A 27422-nucleotide genomic window follows, 5' to 3' on the forward strand; every position below is an offset into this window, starting at 1 on the left:
CAATATTCAAGTGATGTTAAGAGACCCATCTGATTGTTTAAGTAACAGATTACAGAGCAGAGCTCTTTCCTCTCACTACTACACCTGGGCATCTACAGCAACCTGTGTGTGGGGATTGTGTTAGAATGCCACTGCTAGCTACTCTTTGTAATTAAAATAACCCTTGGCACAGTTCAGCATAGCTGGCTGACAGAAAAATGTTGCAGGTAAAAGCTGGACACATTTTCTTTTAGGGTCTTCTAAAGAGTCATGCTCTACTGAGGCTGAGATGTAGTAGGCACAGTTCCTGTAACAAACGTGTGGCTGGCTGCTTTGCTAGACTGTGCTGCTGTGTTGAAGTTGGACATGATGCTTGAAGCTGGAGGATCAGAGTCCACTGAAAGGTGGAGCCCCAAATGAAGGGTGTGAAGAAGCCTGGTCATGAAATAGAAATCATCAAGGAACAGTCCTCACGAAATACCAGACCTCCATCCCATGGCCCGAATGGGAATCAGATGGTTCGTACCTCTGACAGGTCAAATCTGAGGAGTGTTAGGCAAGTTCTTCCTGAATGCCTCAGCCTACAAAGCATTGGGTTTGTGTTTGACTCCACAAGACTCAATTTCCCTTCCAAATTACACTAATTTAGTCAAATAATTTAACTATAAAAATCTGAAAAACAGAGCGGTTTACAGATACGATGATGGCCTTTTTTGTCTGAAGGCATTAAGCTTAGAATTTTCAATCTCAAAAATATTAAAACATACTGTACATTTTATTCATACTAGATAAAAAAGGGGAAATACTCCACCTACACAGTGACTTTTAAAAAATAACTCCTGAGGTAGCTTTTATAAGGAATTTCCATAGTGTCATTAGAGCTCCAACACACTGTTCTATCCTGTTTTTTTATTAAGCTATATTCATTCAGATTGAATAACATGGGAACACACAGTAAGAAAAGTCACTATAATTCTGGAAAAAATTAAGACTGACAAGCCTTTTCAGTATGCAAGCTGGCACTGAAGTTTTCATTTGGTTTTGTATTACAGATCTAACAGCTGGTTAGCTGCATGGAATATTAATCTGCTGTGGAGAAAAGTAAAAAAAAAAAAAAGTAATATTCCAGCTGCTACTTATTGTCACTACAATATAAAAACGTTATTCACTACAGAGGATAGAATGAATACAAGAGAGACTTAAAATCACAGGTTTTAGAACTGACACAATTATAACATTTATTAAAAACATAACAGAAAACTGCATAGGAAAAGACTCTGCAGTTACAACCCACTACTGAATGTGTCTGAGAAGCTAAACTCTGAGAAAATACAATATGGTTGCTCTTGAGTGAGTGGAATTACTGTCAGAAGGATAGGCACAACAGCAAACAGATCACTCCCTTTCTCATCAATGGTCATCTCCACAGTTCAGGCAGCACAGCTAGCAGAGTTTCTGGGCCTACAAACTTTTCTATCCTACTTCACAAACACCTAATATAATATTTTAAACAATAAAATTCAAATCAATCTGTTTATAAAATACAATCCTCCTTTTTTGCACTTGGCAATCCTTGTACTAGTCATCTGGGGACTGAAGAATTAAAAATTAAGAAATTTCCTAAATTTGATTGATAAGAAATTATCACTACAGAGCGTTGCATGTCAACACATCCCTTTTCCTCCCAAAGATCCAAAGTGCACCATAATTGTCTCTGATCTGCATTGCTGACATTGCTTGCTATAGGGTGAAAGGCAGTAAAACAGCTAATACTTAGCACAGTAACTCTGTTTCATGAGATAAAAGAAAACTTGAAGATACCAGCTGAATATTCTCAGTAACAAATGAATGGCTCCTTTGGGTTCTCCTTTAAGAGCTGCCTTCATAACCTTTTAAAAACATATGGAAATAATACACTAAAATATCCATTTGCCAGACTGATTAAAACTGTGCTGCATATTTTCTGAAGAACTATCACAAACAAAACAAATCTCTGTTCCCCCCACCCCCAATCAGACAAGATGTTATTATTACCTCTCTGGAACAGGGTATTTGGGACATAATTTGGCAGCCGCTGGGTCTGTAGTGTATTCTGATGGCTGTAGTTCATAACTACACAGAGTGGATCCTGTTCAGAGGAAAAAAAAAAACCATAATAAATACACAAATATATATATATGGGGGGAAAAAAATCACATATTCCTATTTTTTGCAAATCGTATTAAAACTGATACAAATCCTGATTCTGCAGCTCCTCATGTTATTGCCACAAAGTTATGCTACAGTTCCTCCTGTAATGGAACAGTGAATCAAACCCAACACAGGCTTCACTGTAACAGGATGACACTCTCCATCTAGCTTTGGTCTTCCAACACTTGTGTTTGAGTAGAAAAGGCTAATTAACAAAGTAGTGTAAAAGAGAAGGACATAAAGCACTTAAAGGTCACTCTCCTCTGCTACTCCATCACACTTTTTTTTTTATAGTTTTTAGTGCATTAACATTGCATAAGACAATATTCATTATATAAAGAACATTCAAGGGGTTTGGGGTTTTTTGGGGGGACTGGCTTTTTTCTTTACATTTGTTTTCAAAAGACAACCGCTCTATAGATTTTGGGGAGAAGAACAAAGGAACTGAACTGCTGAAGTTAAAAAGTAGACTGAAAAATAACATAAGCTCTGCAGTAGATGTCCAGACCTTTTAATGAAGCTGAGTTTGTTCCATCAAACAAATTGGTACAGCACAATAAAGATCAAGTTGCCTACAACAAAATTCAAATATAATTTAAGGCTTCCTTAGTACCTTATACTTGCCTAATGGAAGTACATTATCTAGACAGATCTCTTTCCATTTGTCTATGATCAAGATACCGAATATCTGAGACAATGCTTCTAGCAATATAGCAACCATCGAACCAGACTGGAGCAGCAGCCTCTCAGATATTGAAGAAGGAAGAAAGCCTCCAATGGTAAAAGCTAACATACCGAAGAAAAGTGTCTTCCTAGCTTGTTTGATAACAGAGAGCTTACTCCCCAGTGCAAGGGGTCTGGATACACAGCCTTTAGTGTCCTTTTTTTTTGTTTTCCTATGCATTAAACTAAGGACATCTTGATAATCCCTATAAATATCTAATGATTTCCACTGTGAAAGTCTATTTTCTACAAATGCTTTGTAGCAGAGAATTCTACAAACTGGCTCTGGATAACACATACACACTTTTACCCAAATTAAACCAAGACTTTTGACACACAGCCTTATCGTGGCCTGTGTGTCACCAACAGAAGTACTATGTGTAGAAACTGTAGAATATTATTTGCAGAAATCTTGTTTACCATTGCCACACTGCTATCTCTATGAAGAGCTATCTCCTATTTACAGACTGAAAGAGAAGCCCCAGAGCAGCTGAGCAGGCTGTCCCATGCAAGCTATCCCATGCAGTTTCTGGATCATTACTTCAATACCACTTCTATGAGTTACTTTTCTGGGGGCAGGTCAAAACCACCAAATACTCCATTGAAGAAAATTAGATTTCCTGCAAAGAAGGTATCAGGTAAAATATGTTAACTCCAATTTCAATTATACTTTTTATAGAAGTCCTTATGCTTATGGAAAAACAGGGCATCAGAAAAACATCAGACAAAACTACCTTTCTTACAATGTAGTTGTAAATGTAGTATCTAAAAGTATTATTCTTTTTGGACTATAGGCGCTATACCGCTGCAAAAAAATTTAACCTATTTTTTTGATATGGAAACGTTCTGGATCAAGTGCATTTGCAAACAACTCCAAAACTGATGGAGGGGCAGCAGTAGAGAGAGAGTCACATGTGTATCTCTAAAACAGAAGGGAAAAGAATATTGCAGGTATTTAAATTTATTTTGCTTTGAATACAGGACAAAAGCTAAGTTACAAGGATTGTCAACAGTCAACTAACATAAGCCAGCTTGTGCCCAGGAGTGTAGTGACAGGACAAGGGGTCATGGGTTTAAACTTAAACAGAGGAAGTTCAGATTAGATAGAAGAAAGAAGTTCTTCACTGTGAAGGTGCTGAGGCACTGGAATGGGCTGCCCAAAGAACTGGTAAATGCTCCATCCCTGGCAGTATTCAAGGCCAGGTTGGACAGAACTTTGGGCGATGTGGTCTAGTGTGAGGTGTCCCGGCCCATGTTAGGAGGGCTGGAACTAGACGATCTTAAAAGGTCCTTTCCAACCCAAACTATTCCATGATTCTAAGAAAAAAAAAATAGAATTTGCTATCGCCACAGAAGAAGTTTCAGGCTCTTTGCAAGAATGTGTATCTTAAGACCTTCTGTTTGGATCTTAAATCTAATCCAAGAAAACCAAATGCCGGATCTTGATCTGTATACAGATCACAAGCTGTTCAAGTATGACTTACAAACAAGGGTAACCCAACAAGCCCCTGGCTGTGGATGAAACTAGAGACAATTTTCCAGGTTCCTCTGGAAAAAATTGCATGTTCCCTCCTGTCATGAAATGGAACATTGGATGACTCTGGCTGTTGCTATCATCTCTTGTCTGAGAACTGCTTTTGAGGCTCCTCTGGATCTTTTGCCTTCAGATGCCTATTTCACAGAGTGAGCTTCTTCAGATTCACAACCAAGCAGATAAATACTTTCATGGGGCTTGTCAGACAAGAAACATTATTTACTCTGCATCTATACAAACTATCAGCCCAGTAGCTGAAATAATGCCCATGAGATTCAATTGTCCTTCTGTTCTACATAATCAGGTAATTTTTTACTATGCTCATAAATATTTATTTCTTTATACTCTGAAAAACCTTCCAACATCTCTAATACTGTGTAGTAGAGTTTTATAAGCCAAATGAGTGCTTCAGTAATGTATCACTTTACATCACACTTAAAAGAGGCCCTGTGCATCAATAAATGTTTGAATTTTGTAAGGTGAGAGTGGGAAGAAGGGACTGCTTTGCTAAACCTTACAGCCCATACTACTTATTCTGGGTTAGTAGAGACTGTGTCAGCACAGACAGTCTTATTCTTGCTGTTTGAGTTTGCAAGGCCTCCAAAAGTTTAAAGAATTTGAATCATCTACCTTCCTTAGATAATTACTTTACCAAAGACATTACTATTATTTCCAAATTATTATAGCTCGTAAATGTTTCAAAAACATTATGGGTAGAATTCAGAGAATAAACTAAAAAATCATTGAAGTAATATATCCTTTGCTGCTTACATCAATGCACGTATTTCTTCTGGAGAAATCATTAGGCAAATGGAATCAAACTGTCATACAGGGATTAGATTTAACACCCCAACATATTGTAATCTTAAAGAAAATACTTCTAAAGTACACAAAGCAACAGTTGGCAGGCTAGTGGTGAGCACACAGAGTTTACAGTGTGTAAACAGTGCTGTATTTGGAGCTTTCACATCCAAAGCAATATCCTGGAGACATAACACAGCTTCTGTTCCATGGTCTCTTTTCTATTAATAGCGTCACTTTAGCCATTAGAATATATGACTAGAGCAAAATATCTCAAGAGATAAATTTTCCTTTCAACCTTAACTCAGTTGTAGGAAAATACGACAACCATTTTCTTTAAAAGCCTTCTTTCTGTTTTGACTAGGCTTGGATTAGTACAGAGCTGAACATACACTGTCTCTGGCATTCCTAAAATCAGTTACATATAGCACAAATCAGGTAAGATACTGTAGAAAGCCAAGACAAAGGGGGTCCAAACACTTAATTCACAGACTGTTTCCAACTGACATAGCAATTAAAATTCATGTGGGCTTAGAGGACTTTCCACAGTAGTAAATAGGAAGATACACACTGAGTTGGTTAGATAAAACTACTTTTAGAGACCACAGCTCCAGTACAGCTTTCCTTCCTATTTGCTGTGTTGTAAACAAACATACAAAACCCTTGCTACACAGCATCATTATCAATATCAAAGTTTACAGCTTGAAAAATGGTTAAGACTTCCTAAGTAATCCACTAAAAGGACCACTAAAAGGAAATCACTGACATTCATACTGTCTGAATGAATGCGGGTGGAAAGCACACCAGGGGCTTTGGATCCCATTCTGAGCTGCTCAGCAGTGCCTACCCATCTATTGGCACTCTTAGCAGAAACTAAACCAAGGACTTTCAGATCTAGAAACATGGTCTCATATTCAGAGTCAGGGATTTAAGCATGAAAATACAGAACTATGAAGAGAAACCTGGGATAGCTTCAGAACCAGCAGCATGTTCTGCTTAAATGAGGCATGGCTCCAAGCAGCTCCACATATACCTTTTCAGAGGCATGTGACAAAGGACAGCCTGAGAGACTAGAAACCACAGTTTGCTATGGAAATTGATATTATTTTCTATTTTTGGTCTCACCGTTCTGAGTCTCACTGACAAAATGTATGTACTGTACATGTATGTGACATAACTGACTTCTAGAAGAACATATGATGAAGCAGAGATTATGATTAAAAGGAAAAATAAATCAGCATTTCAATTTTAAGCATCCTCCTTCCTTCTCTATCAACACCCTATAAGTCCATCAGTAACATAAATACTGACATAGGAATCGAACTCTAGGTAATCACTGATACAGAAATGTGCAGAAATGCTAGCAGGAGTGAGCCTGTTTAAACCACAGCTACTGGCCTCTGTATTTTCACAGCCCAGTAGTGATTCGTTTTGGGTTCTAGGTGTTATAGAATTAAGTTTCACCAATTAAAACATAGCTAACATTGTGAATGCATGACTCATAGAATCATAGAATAGTTAGGGTTGGAAAGGACCTCAAGATCATCTAGTTCCAACCCCCCTGCCATGGGCAGGGGCATCTCACACTAAACCATATCACCCAAGGCTTCATCCAACCTAGTCTTGAACACTGCCAGGGATGGAGCATTCACAACCTCCCTGGGCAACCCATTCCAGTACCTCACCACCCTCACAGTAAAGAATTTCTTCCCTATATCCAGTCTAAACCTCTGCTGTTTAAGTTTCAACCCATTACCCCTTGTCCTGTCACTACAGTCCCTAATGAAGAGTCCCTCCCCAGCATCCCTGTAGGTCCCCTTCAGATACTGGAAGGCTGCTATGAGGTCTCCACGCAGCCTTCTCTTCTCCAGGATGAACAGCCCCAACTTCTCAGCCTGTCTTCATATGGGAGGTGCTCCAGTTCCCTGATCATCCTCGTGGCCCTCCTCTGGACTTGTTCCAACAGTTCCATGTCCTTTTTATGTTGAAGACACCAGAACTGCACACAATTCTCCAAGTGAGATGCTGGCAACAGAAAAAGGTACTACTACCAAATGTGCAAATGTGCAGTTGTTAGTGTTAGAGATATAATGAAGCCCGAAGGCTGACTGGATTACTGTGCTGTGCAGCAGAGAAATTAAGAGGTAATGCTTCAGGGATGAGTAGCCCTACTCCATAGCAGAGGTTTCTTCACATTTGCTAGTAACACTTAATTCTCCTAAAAGAGCAAGAATGTGTTGGTGTGGGGAACTTTAATTTCGTTTTAAAATCATAGAATAGTTAGGATTGGAAAGGACCTCAAGATCATCTAGTTCCAACCCCCCTGCCATGGGCAGGGACACCCCACACTAAACCATATAACCCAAGGCTTCATCCAACCTGGTCTTGAACACTGCCAGGGATGGAGCATTCACAACCTCCCTGGGCAACCCATTCCAGTACCTCACCACCCTAACAGTAAGAATTTCTTCCTTATATCCAGTCTAAACCTCTGCTGTTTGAGTTTCAACCCGTTACCCCTTGTCCTGTCACTACAGTCCCTAATGAAGAGTCCCTCCCCAGCATCCCTGCAGGCCCCCTTCAGATACTGGAAGGCTGCTATGAGGTCTCCATGCAGCCTTCTCTTCTCCATGCTGAACAGCTCCAACTTTCTCAAAGGTGACTGTATGCTTGACCAACCCACGCAATACAAGCCAGAGGTACTGACTGCTGAACATTGACAGAGGTGGCATTCAGGAAGCACAAGGCTCTCGGACTCTCACAAGGATGAAATTCTTTACATTTTTCTATGTTTCTCACTCCAGAGCTTGCCTCAAATCTACCTGTCAAACTTTACCAGCTCAAAAAGTTTCATACAATGAGGCAACTTGGTACGCTACTACTAATTGCATATTATATAAGCACATTATGGACTACCAAGGTGACATAGAAAGGTGGAAGCTTAACACACTGGTTCATGTATTTGCACAGAATTATGCTGCAAATTCCAAAGCCAAAACCACTGAACAGGTATGACACCAAGCACTACTTCCACAGAATGACTTTGCACCCAGGATTTCTCAGATTAATATGATAGATTTGTTGTCACTGAAGAAAATATGCTTTCTTTTCTAGATCTATCCACTGGTGCCTTCAAGAAACACGTGTATTTTAAAGGAAAGTAAGGATTGAATACATCTAAACTTAATAACTGTTGCAGAGAGACAGACCATCACTTCTTTTAAAGAGTGAGCATTATGGAGCAGGAGAAATTACAACTTACATTTATAAATAAAAATGAGACTGAAGTAAGTATTCTCCACAGCCTGAAAGAATGTTCCAAGAAAGATCCAGCACAAAACATCACTACTTAGACCTTTAATTGACTCCAGAATTGAAGACCACAAAGAGAACCACTGAGACAGCTAAGCATGCCTGCTGTTACAACTGACCATATGTAAAAAAGTCCTAGAGTCAGAATTCAGATATCTGCATTTTGAGTTGTTGACCAGACTATCCTCTCTCTACCCCCAATCTTACAAACAGTACAGAAAGCTGAAAACAAATACTAATTTACCCATAACTCCACTCATATCTCTTCCTGTGCTAAATAAAATCAGCTATTCTGGAGTCAAATTAAAACTCCATCTTGTCCAGTAGCAGATGTTTTCCCTGTTGTATCTTTACCTCCCCACCACTTATAGACAAAGGATATCCTTCAGTACTAATCTCCTACTAAACAGCCAAATACCACTATCAGTTTATCTTTTAGTATCTAAAATATCCTCACAGAAGTAAGTTTCATGAATTAAGGATAACTTGTGTGGAAAAGAAAAATCTAGCTTTTGATGCCTAGTAGTTTCATTTTTTAACTCTGGTTTCACATTACTCAGATTATGAGATCTAGGAATAGTATTTTTTAAACTTCTCTAGGCTGTTCCTGCTTTCAATGACCTTACTCTTCCTGAGAAGAAGAATCTTGTCTTGTGATCATTCTTATTTCCCTTCTCAGTGTGTGTACACATACTGGGAATATACAATGTGTGTGAATGTGTGTAAGTTTAAAAATTTTAAGAAAACACTTTGCCAAGAAAAGACAACAACACAGCCTTTGTGATGCCAACACAGCATAAGTTTACACAAAAATAAAGTCCCTATTTTTTATCTTCACAATTCATAAACATCATGCTTTCAGGCAATGCTGTGCTTCTACTCAATCCTCTCACTGTATCCTCAGTAGCGCCACAATCTGTTTCCCAAGCAGCAGTAAACACTTTAAAGTAAAATACTAAATGAGTAATAATTGTTTCCCACACCTTCATTCTAGGGGCATTCCCTGCCATTTGACATTTTACTCCACTGCAATTGATAACAGATTTTTTTCATGTAATTCTAAATATTTTAGAAGCTTGAGCAAGATTTATTACTTGACTGTTCCTCCCCTTTACAAATGGCTTATTAATGTAATCAATAATACAACACAATATTACTGGAGGACCCCACATGCAGCCAATTTAAATTGTAAAAACAACTTAATTCTGACTACAGGATCCATTTCCAACACAAGACCCTGACAGGCAATTCTGGTAACAAGGCAGCGGGTGACCCCGTATTTCCAAACCAGTTACAGTGTACTTCTACTCCAGCTATTCAAAAAATGACACTCAAAATTAACATACCCAGGTGCCCAAAGAACTAGCAGCACAAAATCTCAATAACCATAAGGAAAGTCACAAGCAAATATGTAAGTTTTAACCAGCTCACCTTCACTAAACACAAAGTACCTGGGGCGAATGAGAGCATAAGAAAAACAACAGAAGCTGGGAGCAACTGATGTAACTATTTCTAAGGCGAGTACCAACAGTAACTGCAAAGATGTACTCCGATTACTACACATGAAGAAGTCATTATCTTCAGGCAAAAGAAAAATCCTTTTTGTTTTCCCACCGTTCCTCCCCATAGGTCCCAGAAATGACCTGCTTTGACTTAACCAGACTGATTTCCTTTATTGATTTATTTCAGGTCAGACTCTGTAGCAGACTTAATGTAGCTTTACCTCTGGCTCTAAGTCCACCCAGACCTCAAATAGCCTGGCCCAGCTACAGAAATCTAACAACTGAGATGCCTGTCAACATGTTGTAAAATAGAAAATTCATTTTAGGTTCCCAAATCTGTATCCAGTCATTTACACAACAGATAGGAATATTAGTTCTCACAATGACCACTCGCTATAGTTATCACTGAATTAAACACAGCAGAAGTTATGGCCACATATTTAGTGTTTCTTTTTAATAATGACATTTCATTATTCATTTGGCACAGTCATATATAAATTATATCTTCAAGGATATTTCAAAATGCTTTTACAAGTCCTTGAAAACAGCAGCACAATATGTCATAGACACTAAATTCTGAACCATCAGTCTGATTTCTGGAAAAGCAGCTTTCAGTTCACATTACACAAATTACACATTTTTTTAAGTGCCAAGACCAACAAAAACATTGAATCCCAAGTAATTCCTGCTTTAGGTGTTCTACTGCATAAGAAAATCATGGGCAGCCCAGCCACAGCCAGTTCACAATATACAGCATTCTCAGTTGTGTCTAATCCATAGTTCTACAAACTTAAGTATCAGCATGGCTGTGTGAGAACAGCATTAGAACATCTCAGCCAACACTGCTCCTTCTGTTCCTTTCTCCAGAAGTTGCCAGACCATTTCTGTATTTTAGAACTTGCACTTTTGCACAGGCTGATGATATGAGTGGTCAACTTTTTCCTTCCCTTTTTCTTCCTTTTGTAGAAGGTTACAGCTTGGTTTCCAGCTTTCTGGGTGCCAATTATTCTGAATAGGTTAAAAGGGCACACTAAAATGCCTTCTTAAAACCAGCCAGGCTTTGTAAGGGATGGACTTCTCCTCCTCTTCAGGTAGAAAGGTACAACAAGTACAGGACCTGACTGTGGGAGCAAGAGGGGTAGGAGTGGGAGTGAAGTTACTGTCCTGAAATGTCAGCTGTGTTATTCACCAAATCAGCTCCTTTCCCCACTTTTCAGCAGAATAGCAAGTACATCAGCCAAAATGAAGCTTTGTCATGAAATGATCTTTGTGCCTCAAGCATTTTCTCTGCCCTAAATGCTTATTTATAATCTTGCTTACGGAAAAATAGAACTTTACTGCACAGTAAGTAAGAGCTCTGCCATAATTGCTCTGAACCTTAAGGGCTGGCAGTTCTGACATGTTGTGTAGAGGCAATCAAGTGCCCGTTCCACTTTGGAAAATAGACCATAAATATTAAGCTAGCTGGAAGATCGTATCAGCTATTGATAAAATCATTAATCAATATAAGGATATTGTAGTATATGTCATTATGTTACATCTTTTGATAAGTATGTTTAGATTTTAAAAAAACCAACAAAAAAGCCCAACAAAACCAAACCAACAAACACCAAAATAACATTTGAACTTACCATACCACCTCTTGACAGGATGAGGCACAGCAGATGACTTTTTTGGGATAGAAGGGTTCTTAAGGAGTTATTTAAGAAAGAATTCCAAGACGCATGGACAAGTAAGGTGATTATAGATATAACGTGAGCCAGGTGAAAATGGCTGGCTCTTCAAATGCACAAGCACAGAGCCCAGCTCCAGCATAAACGCTATTTTCAGACTGCAGGAAGGGTTAAAGCTTTCAGAAAGGCTCAGCAGAGCAAAATTAAGAGTTGACTGCATTCTCTACCCATGTATTTAAAATACTAAAGTGCCTTTCTTGTTGAGTGTTAGAAGCTGCAAGCCTGGGGAAATTCAGCATTATCACAAGAAAACAAATACGTATGTCTTGCCCTCCTCCTCCTTCAGAATTTGACAGCTGATCTCTGAATTCCAGCTAGATATCATCAAAAACATTGAAATTGCAATTAAACTCTGTGCAGTCATGTTCAAAGTCCTAAGATTTCCTCATTATCCTTTTCACAGTGGAGTGTATGGTCGCTTGAAACAGACTGCCAAACATAATCCTAGTATTAATTAATTTAAACCCATTATCATAGTTACAAAGTGGATCTCAGAAAAATGATGCTCTTTACTGAGTACTATAGATTTGGTGCTAAAGCACAGTTCTCGTTCTGTTTCAAGACAGAAACATGCTTAAACTTTTACTATACATATGCAGTATTTTAAATGATCAATACTTCAGCTGTTCATTTGCTGCAGACCATCACTTTTTTGGAACCTGCATAGCAGAAATATAGTCATGATGACAATATTTTTGTGTGATTTCAGTCTTACATACAGTTCATCTATAAAAGCAGAGTTCAATATAGTTTAGAACCTGTTTTTGATAAGCTGAACATCATATAATGAAAATTAGGAATCTAACTCATCAACAGTTGTGTTCTGCTGTAACATCTGGCTTTATACTTTTGACCAAGCTTCTGTAAACTGAAACAACTCTGATACTAATAAAAAAAAATATATATATATATATCCTTCATCTTAAAACAAAGGAAGATACAGATAGGACTGATAATCAGGGGGCATGTTTTAAGAAGCGTGGGTACGCTGTATTTTAAAAGATGGCTATAAGAAATATATTTCAGGCACAGGTAGAAAGAGACTTGACTTAAAAACACAGAAACAATGTTTGTGGCAAAACAAGGCATGACTGCATTTCATTATTTCCAGGGGTACTTAAGAAACTCCACTACAAACGACCTTGATTTCACACCAACAAATAACTGGTCTCATTAGTTAAGAAAAACACAGCATGCTCAGGTAAGGGGTAAAGAGACAAACTGTAGATACTGGCTAGTTTCACTGGGTGCTTGAATTTTACAACAGCACACAGACTACGTGAGGAAGCTCCCTTTCTCAGATCACTTGCTGCACTGTGCCAGCACAGCTGTTTGTGAAGCTCCACAATGATGTGAAGCTGTGATGCCACATGATAGTTCAGGATTCAAGCTGTCAGGCACCCAGGTGTGAGGGCACAATGCAGTGGAAGAACAAAGGGCACTAACAGTATCGTATGGCCACTTAACTCGCTCTGCTTTTAAATAAGAAGTACTCACATAACCTGTACCAGAACTGAAATAAAAATTTCTTTTCCTTCTGTGTAACCAGTTTCACTGCTTTGAACTTGGTCACCCAGACTGCCTCATCATTAGGTAAGTATCCTGCAATGAAATTTACTGCAGCATTTTAAAAGATTAAGGAGGAAAACTTAGGACAAAACACTCAAATAGCTGAAACCCCCTGAAATTTCCTCAAATTAAGTTATCTTTACTTTCATTTGGAATGTCCAAAAGTTGGTCAACTCTCATGCATTATATTCCATACAGTGTTAAAATTTAAATTGAGCTAGTAATATCAGTATTACCTGAGAGAAAAACGGTTTTAGGAAGATAAGATATAATATCTTAGTTAGTAATATTAATTTCCTTTATGCTTCTTTGAAAAAGTGTAAGAAAACAAAACAAACCCCAGAAACTGCACTGTAGCACTGAATGAAAACAGGAATATTTTCATATACACAGCCATACTCTGTGCAGCAAGTGCCATTCAATAGCAGCATTTCTCATTAACCCCATATACATGAAGGCATTTCAATAGCATTCCTGTTAAGCAACAATGTCAGAACACGTCAGTAGGTGTTGAAAACATACTGCATAGCCAGACATCTCATCAAATTCTTGTTACACATTGTACTGCTGTGTTAACAATGAGTTTTAAAAACTGTCCAAGGCTTGACAGAACAGAAGCATATTAAGACTTAAAGTTTTAGCTTAATAAAAATATCACATTATTTCCACTGATATTTCTTAATATATATTTCATTTTTAGTTCAGCTAATGCACAAGTCTTTTTTAACCCTATGATAGTATCTTGTACATAAACAAAAACAAATATGCTTTTGCATACCATTAGTTTCTGCAAATTTCTGAATATCAGCCAGAGTTTTTAGTTCTTTCCTTGGACAAGCGGACACACACAAAGCAAGAGACTTGATCTTCTGGTGTACTAGATCAATGTTGCATGGATCCAAGAAGAACACATACCTAGAAGAGAAAAAAGTAAATGACTTACATTTTAATTAACAATTACACTGAACAAAATCAATTTCATTTAAAGCTAAAGGCTTCAGCAAGACTAATCTTCAGTCTATCCAGAAACACAGGAAATTTGATGTTGTAATTGTGTGGGTCAAAAGAATTCACATACTCTGCATATGCACCTCAAATATATGAATATTTATATGCTTCTGGATCACAAAGAAGTGATGTTTAACTCTATCAGATTCAAGTCCAATCACACGGTGCTGCTCGTAAAACCAACAGCACTTCCCATAGCTCTTCACAGATACAAGTCCAAACACTCACAAACAAAGCTCCACTCCAATCTTGAACTTCAAGATTTCCAACTTTATCCAAAAAGACTCAACAAACTCCCTAAGCTTATACTCATACTGCAAAAAGAACAAAGTTCATGGCTATCTTAATGAATACACATTTCACCAGTAATTAAGAATACCTTTTTTGTTTGGATTGATTTTCCACACTACTGGACCATATGACTGAGCAAATTACTTTGACACTTTGAAAGAAAAATTGTTCAGATATTTTAAGTAAAACTATATAATGCTCATGTGCAGTATTTTAAAGAAATTCTATTTGCTAACTTTTCAGGATGTGGCACTGCCATTTAAAAACCCAGTGCATGAAATAGGTATGATAGCTTCCTAGCTAACATCTTCTTCTGGCTATACAAATTTTATCACAAATGCTAACCTTACTGTACTGTTCATTTATGGTATAAAACAGTTGCAGAATGTTCTTCTATTCTGAAATTGAACAAGTTTTTCAAATTCCTACAAACACCGTGATGTATTTATGCACTGAATTTATTTTTTTCATATTATCTAGCATCATTATAGGAAAAAACACTAAACCATCACATAAAATGCCATTTCTATTCTTGCAGTCCAGATGATGGGAATTCATTCAGTAATGAGTAAAAATCCCTTCTGTTCCCAGAATGCATTTAGGTCATGCCTGAACACTTTCAGTCTATACACTAATTGCTGTTTAACTTTCCCACACAGAAAGACTCTTCTATTACCCAGTTCCAGTATACAAGAATTATCAGTACATAGTACACTCTTACTTCTTGGAAGGCCATCAGACCCCATTTCATCTGTATCAAATACAATGTGGCAATAGACTATTTCCATTCCCAAAACATTTTTGTCCTTGTCCACACCTCTATAAAAACTATTCAGTGCTACTTCTGGGTTTTTTTACTTAATACACACTATAAACCTCAGGACTCCATAGATCATAAAAGTCTAAGAAAGCAAACGCAAACATGAAAATTTCTGTCCACAGACACGGCCAAAGTAACTGAATGTGAGCAACAAGACACTAATTCCATTTCACCTTTATATCAAGGAAAATACTCCTGAGCTAACACCAAGAAATACAATACTTAACATTAACTAGACACTCCTGTTACAGCTTCCTCTTCATGTGGGCAAGTTCCTGCAGTTGCTATTCCATACCATAAAGGTACATAGGAGAGTTATCTGCTCCTTTGAGGGTATGTGGTCAAAGGAGCTACAAATAAGAACCTACAGAATCAAACCTGACTGACATACAGTAAGGGAGGTTGTGATGGGAATAAAGTTGGTCAGTAGAACTAACTGGCAACGATATGTGGGGTGGGACAATTCTTATTTTTTGGTAAGATTATCTGGTTAAGAACCTTGCCAAACCATGCTGATAAAGAGGAGGGACACACCTCTTGAAAATATAAACTTTGACCATTTAGTGCTAATTAAAAATAGCGGGGGGTGGGGGGGAAACAAACTCAGTCCATCACAATAATTGATGGGCTATCTCCATCAAATATTTCCAAGAAACTCCAGGCAAGGACTTTGCAACTGATAAGGATGCAAACACAAGGATAAAGGAAACAAGAGGGGTCAGTGCAATTGCACCAGCTGCTGAGGGAATGTGACAACTGAACAACTGAAGTCAGACCAGCGGTTTAGGTGTTCCAGACCTGTGATGTCTGCTACCAAAGTGAATAGGGTCTCACTGCCAATGACTAGGGAAGGGAGCAGTCTTGGCCACCGCCACTGGGGAGATAGCAATGTGTATCATCAAAAAACAGCTACAGAGGAAAAGGGCTCAGCACAGGTGGCTGGAGCAGGACAACAGGTCACACCCTGTGTGGTGCTAGCTATTGGCAGGGGCTGAGCATCCACACCTTTTCCAAAGCAACGTGTTCATGTGTAACTCACCAGCCAAATTCCAGATGTACTAGCTGGTGAGCAGAAGGCTCTGGGTCCAGGCAGAGGGGCTGTACTAGTATATCAGGATGCCTGTGGGATGAGTGTGTGTGTTTACTAGTAACCACCAAGTTGGACCAGCTGCAAGTAGGCTGAACCCACTGGGGTGGGTAAGGGAGCCTGAGATTCAGGCAGGGGTGCAGAGTGAGCAGAGGAGTGGCACTGGTACTTAGGGGATCCACAGTAGGTGTGCTTGTGAACCTGGAGAGTGTCATGTGTGTGACCTTGTCTCTGCCAGCCCACAGGGAGGAGGGGACATGGCTGGCTGTGCTTGAAAGTATTGCAGGTGCTGCTGAAGGCAGTGCTTTCCCAATTGCTGTGGTTAGTAACCAGCCGTACCAGTGTCCTATATGTCTGTCCATCCACATTCCCCAAGCCCAGGGAGAAACTCTTGCTTCCAGAATGGATGAGGCTAGGCTCCAGTGGCCGTTCAGAAGGCTTCTCCAGACATCCCTTAACACATATTAACTTAAAAAAACAAGTCAGGAATGTCAGCATTAACAAGCTAGAATCCACTCCATCTCTACTACGATTCAAACTCAAGGGCCAAGGTATAACTTTATTGGCCAGAAGAACTTAAGAATATTTTGCAAAACAAACACTGCAGTTTTAAACCAAAGCTAGAAATTTAGGAATACAATGCAACTACAGTGCGATGCAGAGTTTTGTCAGAAGCATATTGTGTTGGCATACTCTTACACAAACACATGTAATTCAAACACTGAATTACATGGTTCAGAGACAGGTCTGGCAGCAGGAAGGCAGCTGCAAAGCAAATTCAAGCTACCAAATCTGCAGCTTCAATCCATGGCCTAGGAAGACAGAAGTATTTTTTTTTTAAATTTCTAGTAGATAAAACAAGAATCAAAATGCTAGGCACCAGTATTACATGGGAAACAGAACTTTGGTTTCAGTTTATAAAGCTTACTTGCTGAAAGGAAGTGATTTTACTGCAGAAAATTCTATACTGTGTCACCACCAAGCAGATTTTGTTTCTCACTAGAAGAATGCACTTCCATGCCTTGTGCTGCAATTTCAGTTATTTAGAATTAACAAGAGACAGATTTGTTGACAAGAAAGTAACCTGGATGAGCAATGCAAAGACTGAAATAAATAAAGTAATCATATTGTTAGACATGCTTCCACACTGCAAACAAAAAATTGTTTGCTATAGGAAATTCAGTATATCAGATTTACAAAATAGGAATCTTATTTATGCATGTTTATGATCCAAGGAAGATCCTTCTGCAGAGATCTTGGGGGTACTGGTGGAGGAAAAGCTGGACATTACCCAGCAGTGTGCTTTCACAGCCCATAAAGCCAACCATATGCCGGGCTGCATCACAAGAAGTGTGATCAGGAAGTTGAGGGAAGTGAATTCTCCCCCTCTACTCCGATCTAAGCCCTCAATCGATCTAAGCCCTAAATCAATCTAAACCCTCTACTCAATCTAAACCCTCCCATGGCACAACTAGAGGCCATTTCCTCTCACCCTATCATTTGTTACCTGGGAGAATAATCTGACACACACCTCACTACAACATCCTTTCAGGTAGTTGGAGCGGGAGAGATAAGGTCCCCCTGAGCCTTCTCTTCTCCAAACAAAACCATCTGAGTTCCCTTAGCTGCCTTTAACAGGACCAGTTCTCTAGGAATTTCCTGGTTTTGTTGCCTTTCTCTGGACCCACTCCCGCTACAATGTCTCTCTTGTAGTGAGGGGCTCAGAACTGAACACAGGATTCTAGGTGCAGCCTCACCAGTGCTGAGTACAGGAGGATGATCACTTTATAACAGGTACAAGGAATAGATTCTCTACTACGAGGGTGGTGAAACACTGGACCAGGCTGCCCAGGCAATCTGTGGCTGCTCAGGGAATCTGTGGATGCCCCATCCCTGGCAAGTTCAAAGCCAGGTGGGACAGGGCCTTAAGCAACATGATCTAGCTGAAGATGTTCCTGTCCATGGCAGGGTGGTTGGGCTAGATAATCATAGAATAGTTAGGATTGGAAAGGACCTCAAGATCATCTAGTTCCAACCCCCCTGCCATGGGCAGGGACACCTCACACTAAACCATACCACCCAAGGATTCATCCAACCTAGTCTTGAACACTGCCAGGGATGGAGCATTCACAACCTCCCTGGGCAACCCACTCCAGTGCCTCACCACCCTCACAGTAAAGAATTTCTTCTTTTTATCCAGTCTAAACCTCTGCTGTTTAAGTTTCAACCCGTTACCCCTTGTCCTGTCACTACAGTCCCTAATGAGGAGTCCCTCCCCAGCATCCCTGTAGGCCCCCTTCAGATACTGGAAGGCTGCTATGAGGTCTCCACGCAGCCTTCTCTTCTCCAGGCTGAACAGCCCCAACTTTCTCAGCCTGTCTTCATATGGGAGGTGCTGCAGTCCCCTGATCATCCTCATGGCCCTCCTCTGGACTTTTTCTAACAGTACCATGTCCTTTTTATGTTGAGGGCACCAGAACTGCACACAATACTCCAAGTGAGGTCTCACAAGAGCAGAGTAGAGGGGCAGGATCACCTCCTTTCACCTGCTGGTCATGCTTCTTTTGATGCAGCTCAGAATGCGGTTGGCTTTCTGGGCTGTAAGCACACACTGAAGCCAGCTCATGTTCATTTTCTCATCGACCAACACCCCCAAGTCCTTCTCTGCTGGGCTGCTCTGAATGTCTTCTCTGCCCAACCTGTAGCCGTACCTGGGATTGCTCTGACCCAGGTGTAGGACCTTGCACTTGGCATGGTTAAACTTCATGAGGTTGGCATCAGCCCACCTCACAAGTGTGTCAAGGTCCCTCTGGATGGCATTCCTTCCCTCCAGTGTATCAACTGAGCCACACAGCTTGGTGTCATTGGCAAACTTGCTGAGGGCACACTCAATCCCACTGTCCATGTCAGTGACAAAGATATTAAACAAGACCGGTCCCAACACTGATCCCTGAGGGACACCACTTGTTACTGGTCTCCAGCCAGACATTGAACCGTTGACCACAACTCTTTGCGTGCGACCATCCAGCCAGTTCTTTATCCACCAAGTGGTCCACCTATCAAATTGATAACACTCCAATTTAGAGACAAGGATGTCATGTGGGACATGAATTTGAAACATTCTACAGTTCTGTAACTCTTTGATAGTAAAAATTCACTTTTTTGAAAACCAGGGTTTGTTAAAAGAATCTCTGCAATAAAGGAACAGTAATTTTGAAATTAGCAAAGTCTGGGGGTTTTTTATAAATAAATAAATAAAATTAACAATTTTAGCTTCTGCCTGGTAGCTTACTAGACAAACATCCTATTACCTGTTCATGCTCATGAGAAATACAGCAGTCTCCTGCAAAAAACAGGAAGACAAAGCATTATAGTTTTGTACACTACCCCTTGAATGGCAAATCATGTGAACAAGCCTATCTCACCTTCAAGTACTTTGTGCACTTACATTTGCCAGTGTCACTGATTTTCTGTCAGCCTTTGAGGCACCTCTTTGTAGGCAAATGAGTATTTCACAGAATAAGCTTTGCTGTGATCTACAAGCATCTTATCACAATAACAGAGAAGTAAATTAAGTGATCACACCCACTCTAAACAAATTATAGGTAGGGCATATAGTTTCACTCAAATTCTTTGTATGCGTGCTGCAAACGCTTCCTGGATTTTGCCACTACCTAAACCCTACAAATCCTCCTGAGTCAAATGCATTTATTAAGACAGAATTCCACCTTAATGATTCCCTATAGCAGCACATACACATCTTCTCACACTTGAGTGAACAGCACAAACTGAATTCTGTCCAAGCAGAAATGTATTGGTAATCAAAAACTCAGTCTGAACTTGTGTTTCAGGGATTTATACGTGGCTGCTGCAGTCATCATCTATTTGCAAATAAAAGGTCATTTTTAACCCCTGTATTACTGCCAGAATTTGAAAAGCAAGAAGCTTATTTGAAGCAAACAGGCTTAATGAGAATTCACTGCCAGAGTTAGACTATAATCCTGCGTTTCACTCTAGAGCACAGCCTACTAAAGCTGTACTGTGTTTTCTTTGTAAAAATAAAAAGATGCCAGAGACCAGGCTGTAAAATCCTCCTTTGCAACATTTCTCCTCACTGGTTTCAATGTAACTGATGCACACAGATCAAATTAAATCCATGTGAGCGCTCTGCTCTTCACCCTTACCATCCAGATTTCCATATCCACACAGACCACATCCATTTCACTTCCTCATAATAGTGCCTATGGGTTGCTGTCGTTGACAAGGAAGAAAATGTTATTTTTACAGATGATTTAGCTTTTCTGCCGTGGAAATGAGGACAAAATTACCTTGCAAGCAGAATCAAATAAGAATAACTTCATGTTTCCAGAACATGTAGAGCTTGAAGCCCTTTCTTTCTCTACACAAACTGAAATGCAGAGGCAAGAAGAAGAGTTTGTTTTTACAGTCTGCCTCTAAAATTCTTTGACAGAATAGCATTAAATACTCCCATGAACTGGACCTCAGACACTGCAGGAACTCCATCTGCTAGACACAGATGCAAAGCAGATAGTTTTTGCTGAGAAAGCAAAAAAAACAAAACTATAGGGTGTGGGAGTGGGAAGGATCCCTTGCTTACATAAGAACTGGTCTCTTCCAAAGCGGGTATCCTGGACTGTACCAGGCACTTCGCTGTGAAGAGTTGCATAATAATCTGCCTTGGTAGAAAGTTTTCTCTCTCTCTACTAAATAGAGAGGATTAAATCCCATATGGGTGTATTTATTTATTTGCTTAGGTCATGCCTCCAGCCATGATACCTATATTAGAAAAACATAATCCTTTAGAACCTTATTAAGACTTTGATAAGCAACAGGCCCTATTAACTGTGTTTAAAATGGTCTCTATTTTTATTTGCTGTCTTTCGACCTTCTCTTTACAAGAAGAAATCACTTAGCAGTGGGAAATATTCCTCCTCATGATGGCCTGATTTCTGTCGCATGTAGGAGACACACTATAAACTGTTATATTTCAGTAAAGCACCTGAGTTTCTCCACCTTCACACCTCAGACACCGTTTCCTTCTAGGTTTAAAATTTTAGGTATTTTTATTTTCTTTCACAACACAGGAATGACAATTTTTTACTGAATCCACCTAATTTTAGGAATTGCTAAATTTTTTATATAAAAAGGTAGAAAAACTATCCTCTTGGAAGCTGAGATTAGATTAAGAACTTATTCTTTTGACAGAAGAAATCTCTAAAAATCTTCAGGTTATTTGATTGAAATCAAATTCTTCTGGTAACACATCAGTTACCTAGCCACATTATACCTTAAATCAGATATTCAGAAACCCTTATCATAGCAACTCAAAATAAGCAGATCTTAGGAAAGCATCCTTCCAAAACAACTCATGCAAATAACAGATTTTCTGTTCATTTGAAAGTGAAGTGTGAAGCAAAAGGCTATCAGCTTCAGAAATCAAAGTTATTTTAGCTCATAATCACTAATGAGATAAACATCTTGTACCTGTGCTGGTTCCAACCTGTAAGTATGTGTTTTAACATGACACTGCTTACTAAGAGCTCTGTGCTGCTTAAAGTTCTGTGCATTTTCTCCACAAGCCACTTACATATATTCTGCTTACATTAACATGAGAGTTTAAGCTGTGTCAGAGTTATCCCATCTCCCCCTAAACTTGAAGACAAAAAATGAGTACACAACATCAAAAGCAACCATTTCTACATAGGTATCAAAGGCCTGTTCCCAGATCTGAGAACACTTGTACCTTAAATAAGATTCTTCCTTGGCCTGATACAGTCTCCTATATAAAGTGGATGCCAAGAAAAGGAAATTCTCTCAATATCTTAGCTGTATTTATATCACACATCTGTCAACATATACTCTCAAAGTAGTACTGCTGGTTGTTACAAAAGACAGCTGTTCTCTAGCTGGCAAGAGTGGAGAAGGACAAGCAGTAATGAGTTAGCATATCCCTTTTCCCAGTTTGTTGAAAACCACTCTCAAAGGAAGACAGGTTTTGCCTTTCCTGGTTTACAGAATGAAGCAACTGGAATCCCATACTCACTTCTTGTGTGTGAGGTCCAGACCACTGTTGACTATTCCCTCCACCTTTACATTTTTCTGCCCACAGATATTTCCATAACTGTCATATCCCGAAAGCAGTCTTGCAGCTGCTCCTGTAGCTATTGAAAAGCCACAGATAAAACCCTGGAGGAGAAAAAAAACCCAACAACTTAGTTTAGTAATACTTGTGACATCTGGGAAAAGTCAGTTTAATCCATTTATTTCTAAGTGGAGGTTCTTTAAAAATTCTTTCAGACTGAAAAAGGAAAGACTAGGACAATCCAGAGAACTGTTGTGCAATTATAAAATTGAACGCAGCTCAAAAGAGGATTCAGACATCTAATGCTGCATATTATCAAAGCATAGTTAAGAATCCTGTAAGTGATTGAGAGTCATATTGTCAGCAAGAGGTGCATGAAGTAGAAGGGAGGAGGCCAAGGGCAGGCACTGGAGAGTTAGAAGCAGAGCTAGAGTTGTCAAGGATTAGTATGCATCTTGGAGGATTCCAGACAGCCCAGATTTTCCCGCTTTAAGTTTTTCCTATTCTTTTCCTTCAAATTATGTACTTTCAAAGACAACCTAGAATCTAGAAGTCTTTCTGACATAAGTTCCATTTAAGGAAATCCTCCAAAGCAAGTGACCAGATCAAGGACACTATGCTTCCAGCCACTATGCTAGGCTCAAATGCAGGAAAGAAACAGACCCAGAGCAGGGGAATGCAAAACAGCTCAGAGTAATGCTTCAGTATCAGGGAGGCATTGCTGTGAACTTTCAGATGTATTTCACTAGCAAAATGAAGATGAAAGCAGTGATTATGCAGAGGACTGTCCCGAAAGAATCGTTAGCTCTCCAGGAACGCTGCTGACAGGGAGAAGTAAACCATAAGTTCACTCTGCTACCATCAATGAAGTGTTTTTATAGATGAGGCAAACTAAGATTTCAGAAGGGGAAGCAGAAGAAACAGCTGAGACAAATGTGTGGAGCAACAGATGACAGCAACAGGATTAGATGACACAGTGACAACAGATAATGAAATTGGCATGGAACGGTTGAAGTATGGGTGGTTTTTAAAGGTCTGAAGATAATAGGAGAGTGGCCTTCTCTAACAGACATACTATCACTATAGAGAAATTCCAGAGAGCAAGTTGGTCATTATCTTTCTCCTGCTAATGCACTAATGCATTTAAAGACTTAATATTCAAGGTGTAAACAAGGGCAAAGTGAGAGAAAGGCTATCATAAGTAATTAAAGTTATCTCCAGCACTCACTTTCAATTTCTCAGATCCCTTCCTACTCTGTAAAGGACATATGAACATGCATTTTACATACATTAGGACTCAGGTTCTTGGCTGGTTAAAAAATTTCTTCCCTACACACAGGGCAAGGCAAATAATGCACCTACCTCCATCTAAGCTAATTTACAACAGTGCAGGGATGCCCGCCTCACCCATTATAGTACCTGACCTTTCAGATGAAGTCTCCTAGAACAGTAACTAACAGGATATTTGACCCAATAGGAAAATTGCTCTGTATTATATACATACTGCTTAGACAGGAAAATCTGGAACACTCACACACAACAGATTAACAAATAATTGGGGGAACAGGTACATACAGATTGAATAACCACAGAATATCAACAAAGGCAGGAAAAAAAACAACCACAAAAGAGCTGCTTGTTTCAGGAAGTACTGTGCTTTTTACAATCTCAAGATGTTCACACTACAGTAAGAATATAATTCATATGATTTAAATAAAACATTGTGTTTTTACATTTGAAGCACAGAAAATTGACAAACACTTTGGGAAAAGAAATTTTACAGTGGAATAATTCCAAAGACCAGAAACCAAGGCACAGCAGAAAAGAAAGCTGACAGCACAGAAGCTCCAGAATCCAAGGGCTACTGCTTGCAACACAGCAGTGTAAGTGACAAACATCTCCTCTTTAGAAAGGTCCATGAAACAAAAGAAGATTAAAAAAAATATGTATTTCTGATTTTCACTCCTCTGCAGCTTTTGAAGGTTGCTTTTTTTTAATATAAAGTTCACAGTGGTGTGAGGCTATGTTGAGAAATATAGCAGTTTCATCACACAGGATGAAACTGGGATAACTTGGAAAGAAAGATCTTGCCATTAGTAGTACAGTTATTCACAGTATAACAGCATCCAAGAAAAAACAAGTCGACATTTTAATATTCACAATTTCTGTTTCTCGGAAAAAAGTTTACTGTGATATACAGAACTGTTTACTAGACTCAGAGCTGGATACACACAGTCCCATAAGGAACATGAGTCAAGTGATACCTCACCACGTTGAAAATCACAAGTGAAACTGGAGTTTCAGGGGAAGGAAACCCAGAACAATAACTGACACAAATAATAAACTATGGATTCCTACCAAAGGCCTTTGATACATACATACTACCTGCTTCTGTTGTACATCTGATAGTTCACATGCCAGTATATCCTCAACTTACCCAGTGATTAAGTTACTGAAGGCTTTTAAAACTCGTAATAAATGCACAATCTTTAACTATATAACATTCTCAGCATCCTTTGAGTTTTACTCACCATTCCTACACAGAAGAGGATAAATAAGAGTAGCCATGGTACATCTGTGCAGCTGTGGTCCTCGAGAGGCTTCCACTCTCGCTTGGAGCTCTTGAGTGAAGAAGAGAGAGGTGAGGTTAACAACATTTTATAAATTGTCTTCTATTCATAACAGATAAATCCAGAAAACAATTATCCAGGGCATTAACATGTAGCAGGAGCTATCTTTAAACTCTGACACAGGTGAAGCAGCTTTGTCAAAAAACTTAAAAAGGCAGGCTCACAAAAGACACTTCAAAAGAAGCACCTCCATGGGAAGCTAGATCAACAAAGAATTACTTATACAGAAAACAGGTAATTTTCCCAGGAATTTACAGGTATTTATCCTCAAGCAAGGTTATTTTCCCTTATTTTTTTATTAACAAAAGCTAATGGCACGGAATCAACAATTTCTGCTCCTGCAGTCTTCCACAACTACCTTCCAATAATATGCTTTCCAAGAAGGGTAAAAGATTGAACCTCTGAAAAGCTCTTCAGTTTTAAAATACTATTTACAGGTTTAACAAGTTTTGCACCCAGTGAATGTAGAAATGAGGTAATAAATTGCTGTTAAAGGAACAGTTCTCTGCCTGCCAAGAGGCAGCTAAGCCTCTTCATTTCAGAAAAAAAATCCCTACTCAGTATAGCCCAGGTGCCAGAAAGGAAAGTTGTGTACTTTAAGGTTGAAATATTCAGTGATGGAGATTCTATTGCAGAGTTAATGAAGGCATTGTAAGCAATGCAAACAGTTTGCTGCTCCTGAGGTAAAATATCTCGCCTGTGTATACATTGCTAAGATAATTAAAGTCTGTTAAAAACAGTCATTTTGGCATCTAGGGGAAATGGATTTAAGAAAACAATGTTGTTGCTTGTTTGTTAGGTTTTGATTTTTTTTTAAAAATGAGCATTGACTGTAGTACACAACTAACCACCACGGGAGAATTTGTTTACTGTAAGAAGAATATTGATTATAGTTACTTTTAAAGATAGTTACCCATACAAGCTTTTTCTATTACTCTATTCACAGACTTCTACGAAGACCCAAAACCCACATACATTGTTTTCGCACTTGAGGAAGAACAAAAGGAGATTGATATGGGGAGAGTCCAAAATAGCTCTTTTCAGAGATGGAAGAAAAGAGGAAACCTATTCAAATTTTTTTGTTCTTTCTTCTCTTACAACTCTGAAGCACCTCCAAAACTTTGCTGACAAGGTAGCAAATGTCAGAACTGAATTAAAACAGAATGGTTAGGTAAAATGTCAACAGTTTTTATCTCCAGTATGTATTTTTTCAGATTTTTCTCTGAAAAAGCAATAGCATGTAACTCATGTGATATTAACAGGATGGGTTTTTTGTATTCATTACTTTAGGTTTTGCTAAATCACAGGCACAAAGCAACCTCTTTAAATGCTGCCATTAAAAAACTACAAACTGGGTATAATATAAACGAAATCCTGCATACACCATATTTCAAAACACAGTTTTCTAAGTAGTCTGGCTTTGCATTAGGGAATTCCATGTTACTTTTGCAATATTTTATTAAATAGCTTCCACCTGAAGATATTATGTTTGTATTTTTAACTCAAACTGTGCAAATTTACTCTAAGTTCTGAATAGCCAAACTTCTTTTGTTCAATAATCGTAGTGAGAGGTGCTAAAAGATCACACTATCAATTCTACTACATTCATTCAATAAAACTGTCTTCTGATCCTGGTAGTTCACACTTAAAACTAACACACTATTTAAACTTAACATTTACAAGAAGATTGTGACATTTATATTGTTATAATTAGCATAATCATAATTGCATAAAATACGTAAAGCTTGAGGCTTCTTATTCCTAAATCGACTCCAACTGTGGATTCTTTGGAGATTTACTTTCATGTACAAACAGCAAAGACCAATTTCAGCTACAGCTACACCTCATGAGCAAACTGCCCTTGGCAAACAGGGGAGCAGCAAGATGCACTGCACAGTGCGGTTTGTTTGTTTTGTAAGGTTTTCATCCTCTGTACCATCTGCAAATGAAATCTTTTAATAGGATTTTTAAAAGCCACTGGACACCCTCTGAAATAGCTCTTGCAAAGATTTAGGTTGTCTGACTAGTAACACCATAAGTAAATCATTTTATTTACCAAGTGGACTGCAATTTGTACATCAAAAAGAAACCTGAAATGCCACAGCGTAGGACATTATTAGAAGGTTACGCAGAAGAATTC

General features: G+C 38.9%; 1 protein-coding gene across 3 annotated transcripts in view; it reads right to left on the bottom strand.

Moving 5' to 3' along the window:
- SLC44A1 (solute carrier family 44 member 1) overlaps positions 1–27422 on the bottom strand; it is a 71029-nt gene that overhangs the window by 26983 nt on the left and 16624 nt on the right. For all 3 annotated transcript variants that reach the window (XR_004081345.2, XM_031054130.2, XM_031054128.2), the window contains exons 2-5: positions 25184–25273; positions 22614–22756; positions 14122–14258; positions 2014–2107 (exon numbers count right to left, since the gene is read on the bottom strand). Coding sequence is in view for 2 of the 3 variants with exons in the window: in XM_031054130.2 (XP_030909990.1) it covers positions 2014–2107; positions 14122–14258; positions 22614–22756; positions 25184–25273 (464 nt within the window). In the remaining variant the exon portion in view is untranslated. The remainder of the gene's footprint in view (positions 1–2013; positions 2108–14121; positions 14259–22613; positions 22757–25183; positions 25274–27422) is intronic.

The sequence above is a fragment of the Melopsittacus undulatus genome, chromosome Z, assembly GCF_012275295.1.
Source record: "Melopsittacus undulatus isolate bMelUnd1 chromosome Z, bMelUnd1.mat.Z, whole genome shotgun sequence".
NCBI lineage: Eukaryota > Metazoa > Chordata > Aves > Psittaciformes > Psittaculidae > Melopsittacus > Melopsittacus undulatus.